We start from the raw sequence: 12,561 nt of genomic DNA, 5'->3' as shown, positions 1-12,561 counted from the left end.
ATATGGGTGTAGTTTGGGGAGGGGGTTTTCGGGGGGGGGGGGGGGGGGGTTGTTGAGCATTGAATGGAGGCTGTAATGACAGCATCCATTGTTCATGTCTAGAAATATGCAGCCTGCTATTTTCTGATATCCCAGTTGAAAATGAAGGTGAAGAGTTACACATAAATGTCCAAATTCAGGCGAGATTTATGACCAGAACTTTTATAAGAATGAAGTCTCCAGAAAATACAATTTTGACGAAGAGTTAAATGTTTCAAGCAGGCTTTTATGTTGCAAATTCTCAAGATGCGGTAGAATTGTGAGTTATATTACGTCTAATAAAAGTAAATGTTATGTATTTTCTCCAAAATATATAAATATATTCTTGCATTTTTATAATCTGAAAAAAATCCAAGACACATGATTTTAATCTTGTAACTGTACAACATTTAAAAAAATAAAAAAAAAAACTTTAAAAAATAGTATGAGTGTGGCTGAAACGTTTTGCATTTTTTGAAAAAGCTTAACTGGCTAGAGTTGTATGAAATATATAAACTGACCGCTAGGGGGTAGCACTGTTGGGCTGAAAATATACTGTTATTCCAAAATGGATTCAAGCCAGACTTGATAGGTTTGTTTTTTATATTACCCACCTTGCCTGTATGTACATACAATTTCTGAATTAAAAAAAAAACTGTATTTTTTTTCATGTTCCAATTATTGAGTGTGGGAGTTTGAGGAAAAAATATTTAATCCATTTTGGAACCCAACAAAATGTGGAAAAAGTGAAACAGATTAACTAAAGCATTCAAAGTATTTGGGAGCTTAAGATCAGGGGATGCTTTGAGAATAATTGTCAATTTGTTTGTCTACGTGGAGCCCTTTGAGACTATTTGTAATTTAGGGCTATATAAATAACCTTGACAAAGAAGACTTTGAGAACTTTGAAGGGCAAGATTAATCCAAGTCTTTTCAAATTTAGTCTGTACCATACCAACACAAAAAAAAAAAAAGGGAAACGGAGCCATGTGCGATAACGTCAGAGGCGTCTCATTGCTCTTCGTCGTCGCTGTCCTCACCGTCGCTGTCATCCAGCAGGCGGGACTCGCGGGCCAGCCTCAGCGCCACCGCCGTTACCATGGCGGCACCTTTGCCGCTGCCGTCCTCCGAGAGAAGGTAGCTGACGTCGCATTTGGGGGCCAGCTGGCGCACCGTGGCCTGCAACTCGGCGCTGAAGCTACGGGTGAGTCAAATACACACGGGCAAAAGACTTTTAATTTGTTCCATGTTTGCAATTTTTTTTTTCGGTGGCTTACTTGGGGTGTTTGCGGTATACAGAGCCGTCCACTCCCACGGTGGTTTTCAGGCGTTCCAGGCCGCGGGCGACCCTCATGCGGTTGACGAGGGTGGCCAAAGCGGCGGCGCAGAGGCGAGCCGAGCGCGACGACACCGTGTCGCAGACCATCCGCACCACACGCACGTCCACCGGCTCCCACGCCAGACCCAAGTTGCTCAAGATTTTGTTCCCGTTCTCCAGGCCACTGAGCTCTCTGAAGGTGGAAAAAAAATGACACACTCTGAATAATCATATAATTATAATATATAATAATAATCATCGTCATATTCCCCCCATTTACATATTTTTCATTCAAAAAGTTGGTTCTCCTTTCAATATTTTGAAATATTTGATGAAATACGCTAATATCAAAACATCATTTAAGTTGATTGAAATAAAGCACTTTTTGAAATTAATTTTGGTACCTTACTTTTGGTACTTTGTTTCAAATTGTTTTTTTTATGTGCACCTCTCTAAAATGACCACTAGAGGGAAGCAAAGTCCAACAGAAAGCAGCGCACCATGGCTTTAAACATATTTCAAGAGAGATTTGTATGAGAAAACAAAAGGAATTAAGGACAATAATGTGGTAAAAATAAAATAATAAAAACTCACTCTTCTATGTGGGAGATGTACTTGGTTTCAAATCCGCCCGGTGACAGCAGCGCCTCCGATGCCTGCCCCTTGAACAGCAGCCCGTCTTTTGTCATCTTCACCAGAATGAGGCGCACTATCTCACCCAGGTACATGCCGCTGATCATCTTCTCAAAGCTGCAGAAGAACACACATCTGTTGCGGCGGGGAACATTGCGTGATATGATTCCATACACGTACGTGTGGACGCCGGGGTTTATGGACGTCTTGTCCACCTGGACGTCAAACTCGGTCTGAATGTCCGCGAGCGAACCGTTGTCGCCGAAGCCGCCCCACTCGGTGTTAATGCACATGCGTCCTTGGGTGCAATCCACACGTTTCACGTTCTTCATCTCCTCCATGTAGCACGCGTTGGTGCCCGTGCCTGGAATGGAGAATCAACCACTTAGCGGGTCACATGGGGTACGGCGCCGTTGTATGTTGCTCACCGATGATCATGCCGATCTCGCAGCTTTGGTCCCTGTAGCCGCAGCTCATCATGGTGCCCACGGTGTCATTAACCATGGCGATGGAGCCCACGTCGTAATCCTGAAGGACAACGTCAGTCGGTTTTCAATCGGCGGCGCCCAACGACCGACACGACTTACCCCTTGCCGCTGAATTGCTTCTCGCAGGAGCTGCACCACATCATGGCCCTCCACCCCCGAGCATTGGAAGCCTTTGGTCCAGCGGATCAAGATGCTCTGCTCCCCACACACACACAAACAGAATGTCAGACAAAAAACTGAAACTGGATCGTTGGAGTGTGTGTGTGAGACCTTGTCAATTTCCTTCTGATGGCAGGGGAAAGAAAAGGTGAAGCCCAGAGGGAGAATTTTGCCCTGCAGATTCTGCGACTTGAGGAATTCCCCCAGACAGGCGGCGATGTGGTCGAACAACTGCGAGCAGCCAAGAATTTCGATTTAAAAGCATGCATAAGGAAAAAAAATGCTATCGTGGTATGATTCAGTCCAGTTCTTGTTTTTGCACCTTTTCTCCAGGTCCCTCCATCATGTCTTGCGGGATGGCGCAGATCTGACTGTCCATCTTCACCATCCTCTGCTCTTCCTCCAGCACTCGCACGCGGAGCACCCGGAAGTTTGTCCCACCCAGGTCCAAAGCCAGGAAGTCGCCTTTTTCTGTCAGGTGCAACAACTTTTATTTGTCCAGGAATAAAATATTTTTTTGTCTCACTATATACGACCAGTTTCAGTTATCAGCCTATGCTGCTCATCGCCACTAGGGGGCGTGTTTACGTGGACTGGAGATTAATAGGAGTTTCTAGGCTTTGCAAAGAATTGCGAGTTACCTGTCCCGTCTGGTGTGGCTGTGACAAAAGTGGGCAGCATCTGGACGGCGGCCCTGTGGTGCGAGTGCCTCCCCAGGCCTCGTCTCAGGTCACGTTCCAATCGTGCGGAAACCTGCTGCAGGACCTCCAGGGACAGCATGAACGGCTTCAGGTAGGTTTGAACCTGAGGAACGGCAAGGAGGAATTTTTATTTTGCTAGTTAATACTCGGAATAATAGAAAAGTCTAGTAGGAAGTCTAATCAATTCTACCTTCTAGTTTGTTACATGGCCATAAATGGAAAGAATAACGAGGGAATAAAAAGGCGAGGTGGGGGCGGGGGGCCAAAAGGTTGGCATGCAGAGGGTAGCGTCATTTGGGCAGGAAAGCAAAGACGCTTACGATCACCTCGAGACCGCAGCAACACTTCCCGTTTTCCTGTCTACCCATAAAGCTGTAAAAATACCTGGTGTGGTTGCACAAGTGTGCACACCCTCTTCCAACATGTAAGGCATGTGGTTTTGTTCTCAATGAACTAATCGTATTCAAAAGCATGATAAAATGGGGAGAAAACAGAAATATTTGTAATAAAGCTGTAACATAAAATATTGAAGTGGATGTACACGCCTTGTTTTCTTTTTGCAATAAAACGCTCTTAAGCAAACGCACAGGTTTGTAAACGGGATAAAAGTAGTGCTTGTGTTCATTGCAACACCGGAGTGTTTTCATCACATCCTGCTTCGGTTGGATTTCCTCGGTAGAAGCAGGTGTCATGATCACAGCGGATATTTGTGGAAGTACGAAACTAAACGGCGCTAGTTTGTCGTCATTTGCCAGTAATTTTCCAACAGGCATGTCAGCGCACGCCTCCTTTCGCCATTTGCATGTTGTCATAATGAAGCCTTGCGCTCTCCGCTGGACCTGTTGCTACTTGACTTCATTCCTCCATCATGACTCAAACCAGCCGAGAAGAGCCGGATGAAAGTATAATTGAGGAAACTACACCGAATTCAAAATATTAGTGGTAAAGCGTAGGTTGTATTTTTATTTTCACTCACGGAGGCAGCACTTCATTGCCATGTCACGGAATTTTGTTAATAATAATTTTATTTATAATGCACTTTACATTTGAAGGCAAATCTCAAAGTGCTAAAGAAAACAGAATAAATAAAATTACAGCAGTAACCCTTGTTATTGTCGCCGACACATATAGCGGACGCAATTGAGGCGCGTACAAAAATGGTCTAAGCTAAGTTCGATGACAAATACAAATGAGCGAAATGTTTGTGCAACATTACGAGCCAAGCTTAACATGCACCTTACTGAGCGTGTCCAGAGGGATGCCGTCAACGTGGATGGTGCAGATGTCGGCGTTCATTCTCGCTTGTCTTTGTGATTCTATGACTCACCTGCACAGAGAAGAGAAAAAAAGAATTCAACTCAAATATAAAGTTGATGTGGGTGTGGCTGTAATGGATTACTTTGGATTTTGGGGGTTCACCTTAATATGAATGGAAACTATGCTACAATGTCAACAATGATAAAAATTGAGTCAGAAGATGCTTGTTTTCTAGGTGTGGTGTATTTACACAGCTCTTACAACAAAAGCCACAAACCAAATATTAAAGTGCCTCCTCCTGAAATACACGGCCAATTCTTCAAGCAGGCTGGAATCACCAAAACTGGTTTCTGTTCAGGAATGAAACAAAAAGCAAAAATAAGATATTAATTAGCCCAGAATAGACTAAGTGTGCTGCAGTTGAAATTCAAATAAGCCAACAGTGTCAGTCAATCAGGTAGAACAAGTTTGAGATCTTTCAAAAAAGGTTGGACTACACGAAACTAAGAAGCGCCATTTCCTACAGGAGGAAAACAATTCGGTTCTGCCGAGTAGGCAAATGTTGAATAACCGCAAAATCAGTAAATCAAGTGTACAAAGACGATGACATCACTCACCTGCTGCTTTTTCTTCCACACTGAGCGAGCTCAGCCATCAACGTCTGAGCCCGAGCGCACCCAAAAAAAAAAAAAAAAAAAGAGGAAGAAGAAATGCAAGTAGGCACATGAAGGGGGCAGCATTGACATAGATGGAAATGATAAAATACAACTGTGTCTCAATGCGTCGCACGCAAACACTTGGGGGAGGAAATGCAAAAGCTCCAACCTGATGAAATAACAAAAAATAATCATGAGCAGTGTGCATGTGAGATGGAAGTAACAGATTTTATTGCTCAGCAAAAAAAAATTCTTGCTCACATGCACGGTTATGTGGGACCTTGCGGGTCCAAATCATGTCCAATTAAATGAATTTAGAAACAACCGGAAAACTTGCATAAACAATGAATTTATCACACGGCAGTTCTCGATGCCTCATCTCTAAACCCAATTTAAAAAGTCAGATCTATCCAAATTTTTGAACAATATTTTATTTTAAAAGAGCCAATCTTTTAATGAATAACAAAAATAAAGAAAAAAAAAAACAGCTGAATGAAAGAAATTGAGACGATGTTCATGTCATTGGCCCGCGTATTAGCTACAGCTTTTAAGCATTATGCAAACTACAATTATTCTTATTTAATTTTAAATGCAATTACAAAATGCAGTTGTTGCATTGAAGTCAAGAAAATTGCACATGAAATTAAAAAATAAAAGGGAATGTTACAGTACAGTATACAGTTGCGAGGGAGTCGGAGAACCCTCTTAACATTCAAGTGTGTTGCATAAGTGGACATCAGTTCCAAGGTTTGCTGACGTTGGTCACTCGGTCTTCATTAAGCCCCCCCCCCCCCCCCCCCCAAACCCCTTCTTCACCTTCGTTTGTTGCTGGGTTTCTTGAGCCGCTGCTGGCGTCTGAAGTCCACCAGACAGTCGGTGGCCTCAGAGATGGGCGTGAAGGATTTAATGGGCGAGTCGCTGAGGGGCAGCATGGAAATGCCAGCTTCCTCTTCTTTGTCGTTGTCCCTCAGATCGCTGACGTCACTGAAAGGGGAACAAGTTTTTTTTTTTGTCAATCCCCCCCCAAATTTAAAAAATAATTTAGAGAATGACAAAAAAAATATATTCTAACAAATTATTATAATAAATGAAATATTTAAGAAGAATTTTTTTACTTACCCTCGCTGGAGTCTGCAACTGGATGGCCCAGCTCCTGCCAAAGACGGATAGATATAAGTTCACAAAAAAAAAAAATGTGTTGGTTGTTTTGGGAGTCGAGCGACTGGTGAGCGTTAGGCTTACCTGCGTACCTGCTCTCTGAATGCTCCAGAGCCGCCAACAGATTTCCCTGCTGAATGGTTAAAAAAATAAATAAAAGGACTATTGTGAATTATTTGGGGATGCTGTGCAAGTCCTGAGAGTCCCTGATGATATCGGGGTGAAATTAGTGTAAATGTGTGTGCATGTGTGACCAAAAAAAAAAAAAAGGCCACTTGAGTCCTACCTCGGGTATCTTTGTCGCCCTCTGCTGGATGCAGAGATCAGTGTGCTTGCTGAAGTCTCGCAGGGCCACGGCCTTTTGGCAGATGTAACATTTCTCCTGGATTCTGTTGGGAGAGTGGAAGAACTTTATTTTCTTAACTGAACCACTTTGATAAGATGACATACTTGTCAGTGGAGGCGGCGTCTCCCTCTTCCTCTGTTGTCCATCTTTTCCTTTTCCTTCTCGGCTTGAAGAGCTCTGCAGTGTTGGAGGGGGGGGAAGCAGAAACACTGACATCAAGTGGTGAACCAGCACAGCGGTGACTCTGAACTTTTTAGACGCCTTTCTCCAACCTTCCGAATGTTCATCCGCAACGACGACCGTCTCTGTTTCCATGTCGCCGTTGCAGTACGCCGCGTGCATCTCGATTTTGCACGCGGGGAACGTTTCCTGGCAAAGGGGACACTCCACGTCCGCTTGGAAGCCGACGGTCTCCGACTCAGGCGAGGGGGACCTTTCCGGTCCTCTTTCTTCCTCCTCCTCATTTGTCAGGGCGGGGTTACGACCCGTGTCGCCGCCGACGAAGTGCGTCGTCTGAGTCTTGCCGTCTGCCGAGAGCGTAACTGAGTTAAAGACACTCGACTTGAATCTGTTTATGGCGACTTTTCAATTTGAGTTGACTGGCAAATTAACACAACCACATAATTGTGCTAAACAAAAGTCTGCTAGCTTAATGCTAGCAGTGCCTTTATTATGACACCTGGAAAGTCTTTTTAATTCTAAAAAAAAAAAAAAACATTTATGTGCATGTCTCCTTCAAGTAAGCCTCACCATCCATCATCTTTTCCTCGTCCATAGCTTGACCATCATCGCTTTGACCGTCATCGCTCGTCACAGTTTTGGGACACTCCGGGCTGCCAAGCTGCGGAGGAAGAACGCAGATGGTGAGATCTTGTTTAGCAAACAAAGCTCCGTTGCAAAAGCAGCAGTCACCTTAAGCGGATCCACGTAATCTTCCTCACTCATTTGGGTTTCTGAAAGGATCACAAAATGATCAAATGAAATCGAAATAATCGTGAGCTGCTGTTGACAATTATTTTCCGTCTTCAAAGTTTCTGTTTATAATTGTGTCACTTGAAACATGGAGGAAAGCTCCGTGGAAGTACCTGGACAAACGACACAGTCGTCAATGTTGGTCTGATCTCTCTCTTCATGTCCGGTTTCAATCTCCAGCTCATTCTCCTCCTCCTGATCCTCCTCTTCCTCCTCCAACAAAAGGCTGTCCGCGTCCTGACTGCTCAGCTTACTGTCTTTGCGTCTGAGGCCACGCCTATGACATGGAAATTAATTTTTGGTTTGGTGAAAAACAAGCGAGCTGGTCTACTCCCGGTGGTTCAGGCAAGTTCTCACCTTCGAGGAACTTTAGTATGGGAGGAGTCCGATAACAAGAATTTCTGAAACAAAAAACGATCGTCATTTGAGTCAGTGACATCATCGTACGAATCAAGAGATATTTTCTTGTTTAATCTTTGTACGTCTGACTGCGGCAGGATGGGGGCCCCCCACTGGGCCTTCCTCAACAGACCCCTCTGAGCCTCCTTCAGACTCTTCTCGTACACCTCCATCTGGGCCACGATCACCTGAAAAGCAACACGAGTTATTTCAAGACCAGTGTGAACGCAAATGGGAGGGCGAGGGGGACAACCTGCGTGTAAGCGTCTGCATCCAAACCACGTGGACAGAAGGGGACCCCCCAGTAGTAGTGGACTGTGGACTGGTTGGGGACAGGCTGGCCAGTGTTCAGACTGGAAACACGCAAACTGCTGTTTGCCTTCGGGTCCACTTCGGTCTCCGGGTTCTGAGGGGCCTGTTGAAAGCGCTTCTCATCCGGGTAGACTGGACTAGGTGAGTTCAGCAGCTACAACACAATTCGAGGAGAATCAGCCCGAGAGTGTCCACCGATGGACTCCGCCCCTCCCGAACAGAACTCTTTAACGTACCGTCTCATCCGCGTTTTCGTCGGACCAACATAGCGTCGTGTCGCTCGTGAGTTCCGTTTCAGATGAATCGTCCGCGACCGGATGACTTTTCGAGAGTGTTGATGAGTCAGCAAGTTTCTTGGAGCGCGCCGGACTCCTCGGGAATACCGGGCTGACGGGCGGAGATGAAGCTAAACTCCTCTCCTGCGCAGACGGGTCACGCCGAGCCTCATCGCCAAACACCGGGCTTTTTAGATACTGGACAAATTCGTCTGCTGTATCAGACTCGGAGAAGGCGGGACTTTTGCGCCGTGCCGAAGGAAGGCCGTCGTCATTTGAGTGTTGCGAGTTAAGCGTCAAGCCGGCGCCGGTCTTGCAGCTCTCCAGCGTATCCTGGCTGAGCCGGAAAACGTCCACCCTGGCTTTGCGACCGCTCGTGGAGAAGACGGGGGATTTACGGAGTAAAGAGTCGTCGATCTGCGTCGAATCGGAGCTCTGATAGAGAGAACAAAGATATGGCCGCCATGATGTCATTTGATTCTATTTAAATATTTTAGAACCGAGTGTGTTACCTGCGGCGAGTCCAACAATTCTGATTCGGAATTACCGAGCCACGCCTGAGTGGAGATATCGGGGCTTGACGGCAAGTCCGACAGAGGAGTTTCCGTCCCTTTCCACTTTTGATCTTGTTTAGTTTCACCTTTCACCTCTACAACAGCACAAACACACATAAGCAGTTTACAATTGGTTGTTAACCACATGGACCAGAACTTTCCATTCATGACAAAATCTCCAGGTAGAGCTTATGAGCGACTCACCTTGGCTCGGGTTTGTGAATCCGTCGCCTGACGCCGTCAGATCGATGGTCGACTCTGGCCAGCTGCTGACGTACCAACCAACGGGTCCTGAGCAAGTGGTGTCTGATTGGGTCAGCCGGCTCTGACGCCGAGAGGGCCCCTGGCTGAACATCTAAGAGGGACAGACACCAAAATATCATCCCGACTTTGACTACGACTTATAATCTTTCTCACAAGACAAAACGTCGTCTTAGATGTCTTTAACTGTACTCACACTCTCTTTGATGGCTTTCGCAACAGCAGCGTCTTCATGGTGCGCGCTGGTTTCCTGCGTACTCAGATGCAGAGCCAAGGCCATCATCTCATCTTCTGTCATCTCTATAAAACAGTTTCACATCAGTAAAAACAGTAGTTTCCCCATGTTTATGGAAAACGTGTCTACCTTGAGGTTTGGCTTTGCACTTCCTGTCTCTCCATCTTCTTTCTCTGTCCGACAAGGATGGTGGCAGACGTGACATGGTGCTCTGATCCCGAGAGAACACAAAGACGCTGCTGTTAACCGGGGGTGTCAAATGTTAAGTTTGGCATGTACGGTGGATGGTATGAAAAGGCTGCTTGTTCAGAGTGCGGTAAATGCTCAAGTGATTCTTTTTTTTTTTTTTTTTAAAATCTGTACCTGCTCCTCATCATTGACAGCTACGTTCTTTTGTGTATCTTGTTGCAACTGGCTTTCAGGGTGTCCGTCCCTGTTACGTTGCTTCCTCTGTGGCATCCTGCTCGGCTACACCATTACTTTGACACACGGAACACAACTTCTGGAGTTATATTCGGTGTGGTATTTAAAAAAAGAGAAGTTGTAATCCATTCCTGCTTGTCCCTTTGTGTTCTGCTGCCTGTCTTACTGTTTAATGTTCCTCACACAAAACTAAAAAGCTCCTAGCCACCAAATTGTGGAATACACATCCGTGGTTAATGTTTGCCTGGTAATTATCATAAAATTTTCTGTTCCAGATAATTGTAGCGCGAAATGAGAAACTCAAGTTGAAAATACTCAAGTGTCAATTTGACGAGACAAAATAGAACCACACTATTAACAGCAGTTACTACACGGCGGGATACGTTTTGACAGTAAAATAAGGCTTAAAAACAAAAATGTAATGTTCGTCAGTTTTACGAAGGAATGAACAGTACATAGTAGGTGAGGAAATGAGTTGAAAGACACTCACGTCGTTTTCCCTCACTTTCGCGGCGCCATGTTTGTTTCGGTCTGTGTAGTGACGTAACGATAACGTGAGTATCGTCATCGAAGATGCCTTCACAGACTGTAAGGAAAAACCAACACCCCCTCGACAGGTTCGTTTTGACGACCTCTGTGTGACGATGCCTTCAAAGACTGTTAGGGCGTGGGAGGCACGGGCACCACATCACAAATCATAGGAAAGTCGAAAAATACGAGGGCAAACCTTTTCTGAAAAATTTTATTAACCAATAAAGCCAGCAAGTGTTTTTTGACAGCAATAGGAGTAAAGTTTGAATGATGCTCTCAGGACATATGAACGATTTTGACCGGACCGACTGACACTTTGAGGTGACAGCAGAGACGGCCCATGATCACCACTCGGATGTTCTCGTCTCTCAGCCCGTAAATAAGAGAACTCAAACATCTGGGTAGTAGGAAAACACATACAAATAAAACAAGCTGGACTCGAACCGTGGTCTCCCAGCTCATCAAAGATGCAAGGTAAGTCATAATGCTGGAGAAGAACGTGGACAAAAGGCAGAGGCCAAGCTGTAGCAGATGCAGCAGCAAGGTGTTCAAAGCTTTATGTGTCGAGTGTTTGTCCGTGGCAGCCGATCTGGCTTCCACCACCACGCCGACGTAACTAAAAAGGATGCTCAGGCTCGCTGTGATGAACAGAACATATATGGACACTTTATAGTACATTTCCGTAATAGGCACAAAGAAGAAATTTGCGCTGTTGCAATTGTACGTACGTAGCAAACTCTCCATCTTGTCTGCACGAAACAGCAACATTAAAACCCCCTGAATAAAAGCATTTAGACAACTAAAGACCCACACGGTGATCACCGCCACCGTCGTGTTCCTGACAGTCATAACAGAAGCATGTCTGAGAGGGTGACACACGGCCACGTATCTCTCCAACGACATGATCACCAGCATCATCGGTGATATCCTACTGGTGAGACTGTTGAGCACGCTGAGCACGATGCATAACTCGTACGCCATCATGACGCGTGAGACGTTAAACAAATACAACAACAGGCCGAGGGCAAGCTGCACCGTGTCTCCAAGTAGCAGGTTATACAGCAGCATGTGGCGTGATGTCTCCCGAAACACACGTTTACTCCTCAAGGTGAAGAGCATGACCCCGTTGACCACCAAGAATATAACGCTGATGACGGCGATGAGGGCTGCAGACAACGCTCGCTCCTCTGGGGAGATCCAGAAGGTCACGTTGGTGGGTAGCATGAATGTAGAAGATGCAGGGGGGGACCCTCCATTAACATCTGTAAATGTTGAGTCCTATCACAGCAGACTCCACGCTGGCTTTATATGTTTGCTTGCTCCATGTTGAGCCCCCACCCCACCTTTGACCTTGTCCCCGAAAGACTCATCCGGGCACACCAACTAACATGTTTTAACCAAATATTGACTTAATTAATGAGTCTTGCGGGTATTAAGTCTGCATGTCTGTGGGGATACTTGTTGGAAAAAAACAACGTGTTTGGGCGCATCAATTATTCAGCATGTTTTGACCAAATATTGACTTAATGAGTCCTGGAGGTGTTACGTTTGTGTTTCTGTGGGGACATGAGTTGAAAAAGTTTACGTACGCATGATGTCATGGCTAACTTTCAAAGTTCTCCTGCACTTTTTGTCTTTCTTTAAGGTTAGTCGATATTCTACATAAACATGGGTTGGTCCAAAAAAATGTGTGGGTGGGGGACATTTTGTAAGACAGCCATTGTTTAGGAAACTAACTTGCCTGGAGGGGAAAGACGGATATCCCTGATGTCAAATAACTTCTCAAACAGGTTTGATATCCTTAAGAGCCAATAAAAACAACTCAAACAAGCATGTTGAATTGCCTTGAAGGCAAAGCTGCTTAT

The 12,561-nt window shown here is 45.3% G+C and overlaps 3 protein-coding genes across 7 annotated transcripts; all 3 read right to left on the bottom strand.

Annotated features, from left to right (window-relative positions):
* Positions 1 to 181: 181 nt before the first annotated feature.
* Positions 182 to 5,311, bottom strand: LOC125982330 (hexokinase-2). Of its 4 annotated transcripts, XM_049742818.1 has the most exons (12): positions 5,192 to 5,311; positions 4,852 to 4,924; positions 4,554 to 4,644; positions 3,258 to 3,420; positions 2,939 to 3,087; positions 2,728 to 2,847; positions 2,557 to 2,652; positions 2,398 to 2,497; positions 2,150 to 2,333; positions 1,931 to 2,086; positions 1,296 to 1,529; positions 182 to 1,216 (listed from the first exon to the last, which is right to left on the bottom strand). In XM_049742818.1, the coding sequence occupies exons 3-12, from the start codon at positions 4,611 to 4,613 to the stop codon at positions 1,030 to 1,032; spliced, it is 1,449 nt and encodes a 482-aa protein (XP_049598775.1). In that variant the 5' UTR covers positions 4,614 to 4,644; positions 4,852 to 4,924; positions 5,192 to 5,311; the 3' UTR covers positions 182 to 1,029. The 4 variants fall into 4 exon arrangements, with proteins under 4 accessions (XP_049598775.1, XP_049598774.1, XP_049598773.1 ...); XM_049742817.1 differs by having other exon boundaries at positions 2,557 to 2,847; positions 4,825 to 4,924; XM_049742816.1 differs by having other exon boundaries at positions 2,557 to 2,847.
* A 128-nt stretch (positions 5,312 to 5,439) lies between these two features.
* Positions 5,440 to 10,789, bottom strand: uimc1 (ubiquitin interaction motif containing 1). 2 transcript variants are annotated; one of them, XM_068653071.1, is made up of 18 exons: positions 10,656 to 10,789; positions 9,872 to 9,953; positions 9,704 to 9,807; positions 9,451 to 9,601; positions 9,205 to 9,341; positions 8,654 to 9,127; positions 8,359 to 8,571; positions 8,189 to 8,293; positions 8,064 to 8,107; positions 7,820 to 7,983; positions 7,647 to 7,687; positions 7,485 to 7,575; positions 7,007 to 7,261; positions 6,839 to 6,911; positions 6,675 to 6,777; positions 6,473 to 6,521; positions 6,350 to 6,383; positions 5,440 to 6,214 (listed from the first exon to the last, which is right to left on the bottom strand). In XM_068653071.1, the coding sequence occupies exons 1-18, from the start codon at positions 10,731 to 10,733 to the stop codon at positions 6,043 to 6,045; spliced, it is 2,370 nt and encodes a 789-aa protein (XP_068509172.1). In that variant the 5' UTR covers positions 10,734 to 10,789; the 3' UTR covers positions 5,440 to 6,042. The 2 variants fall into 2 exon arrangements, with proteins under 2 accessions (XP_068509172.1, XP_049598704.1); XM_049742747.1 differs by lacking the exon at positions 10,656 to 10,789 and adding an exon at positions 10,106 to 10,625.
* A 109-nt stretch (positions 10,790 to 10,898) lies between these two features.
* On the bottom strand, positions 10,899 to 11,966 carry LOC125982373 (odorant receptor 131-2-like). Its single transcript, XM_049742910.1, has one exon. It carries the CDS (start codon positions 11,918 to 11,920, stop codon positions 10,973 to 10,975), a length of 948 nt encoding a protein of 315 aa, XP_049598867.1. The 5' UTR covers positions 11,921 to 11,966; the 3' UTR covers positions 10,899 to 10,972.
* Between the last annotated feature and the right edge of the window lie 595 nt (positions 11,967 to 12,561).

This window comes from Syngnathus scovelli, chromosome 15 (genome assembly GCF_024217435.2).
Source record: "Syngnathus scovelli strain Florida chromosome 15, RoL_Ssco_1.2, whole genome shotgun sequence".
Lineage (NCBI taxonomy): Eukaryota > Metazoa > Chordata > Actinopteri > Syngnathiformes > Syngnathidae > Syngnathus > Syngnathus scovelli.
This window is presented reverse-complemented; position numbering and strand designations above follow the sequence as displayed.

Bases quoted from the DNA above. Each gene is read 5' to 3' on its own strand.
- LOC125982330 (XM_049742817.1), bottom strand. From the start codon at position 4,613: ATGAACGCCGACATCTGCACCATCCACGTTGACGGCATCCCTCTGGAC. The intron at 3,421-4,553 runs GTGCATGTTAAG...GCCGTTCCTCAG, and splicing joins CTCTGGACACGCTCAGTAAG to GTTCAAACCTACCTGAAGCC. The intron at 3,088-3,257 runs GTAACTCGCAAT...TGCACCTGACAG, and splicing joins AGCCACACCAGACGGGACAG to AAAAAGGCGACTTCCTGGCT.
- uimc1 (XM_049742747.1), bottom strand. From the start codon at position 10,201: ATGCCACAGAGGAAGCAACGTAACAGGGACGGACACCCTGAAAGCCAG. The intron at 6,522-6,674 runs GTAGGACTCAAG...TTAACCATTCAG, and splicing joins GGGCGACAAAGATACCCGAG to CAGGGAAATCTGTTGGCGGC. The intron at 6,215-6,349 runs GTAAGTAAAAAA...TTCCCCTTTCAG, and splicing joins AGTTGCAGACTCCAGCGAGG to TGACGTCAGCGATCTGAGGG.
- LOC125982373 (XM_049742910.1), bottom strand. From the start codon at position 11,920: ATGCTACCCACCAACGTGACCTTCTGGATCTCCCCAGAGGAGCGAGCG.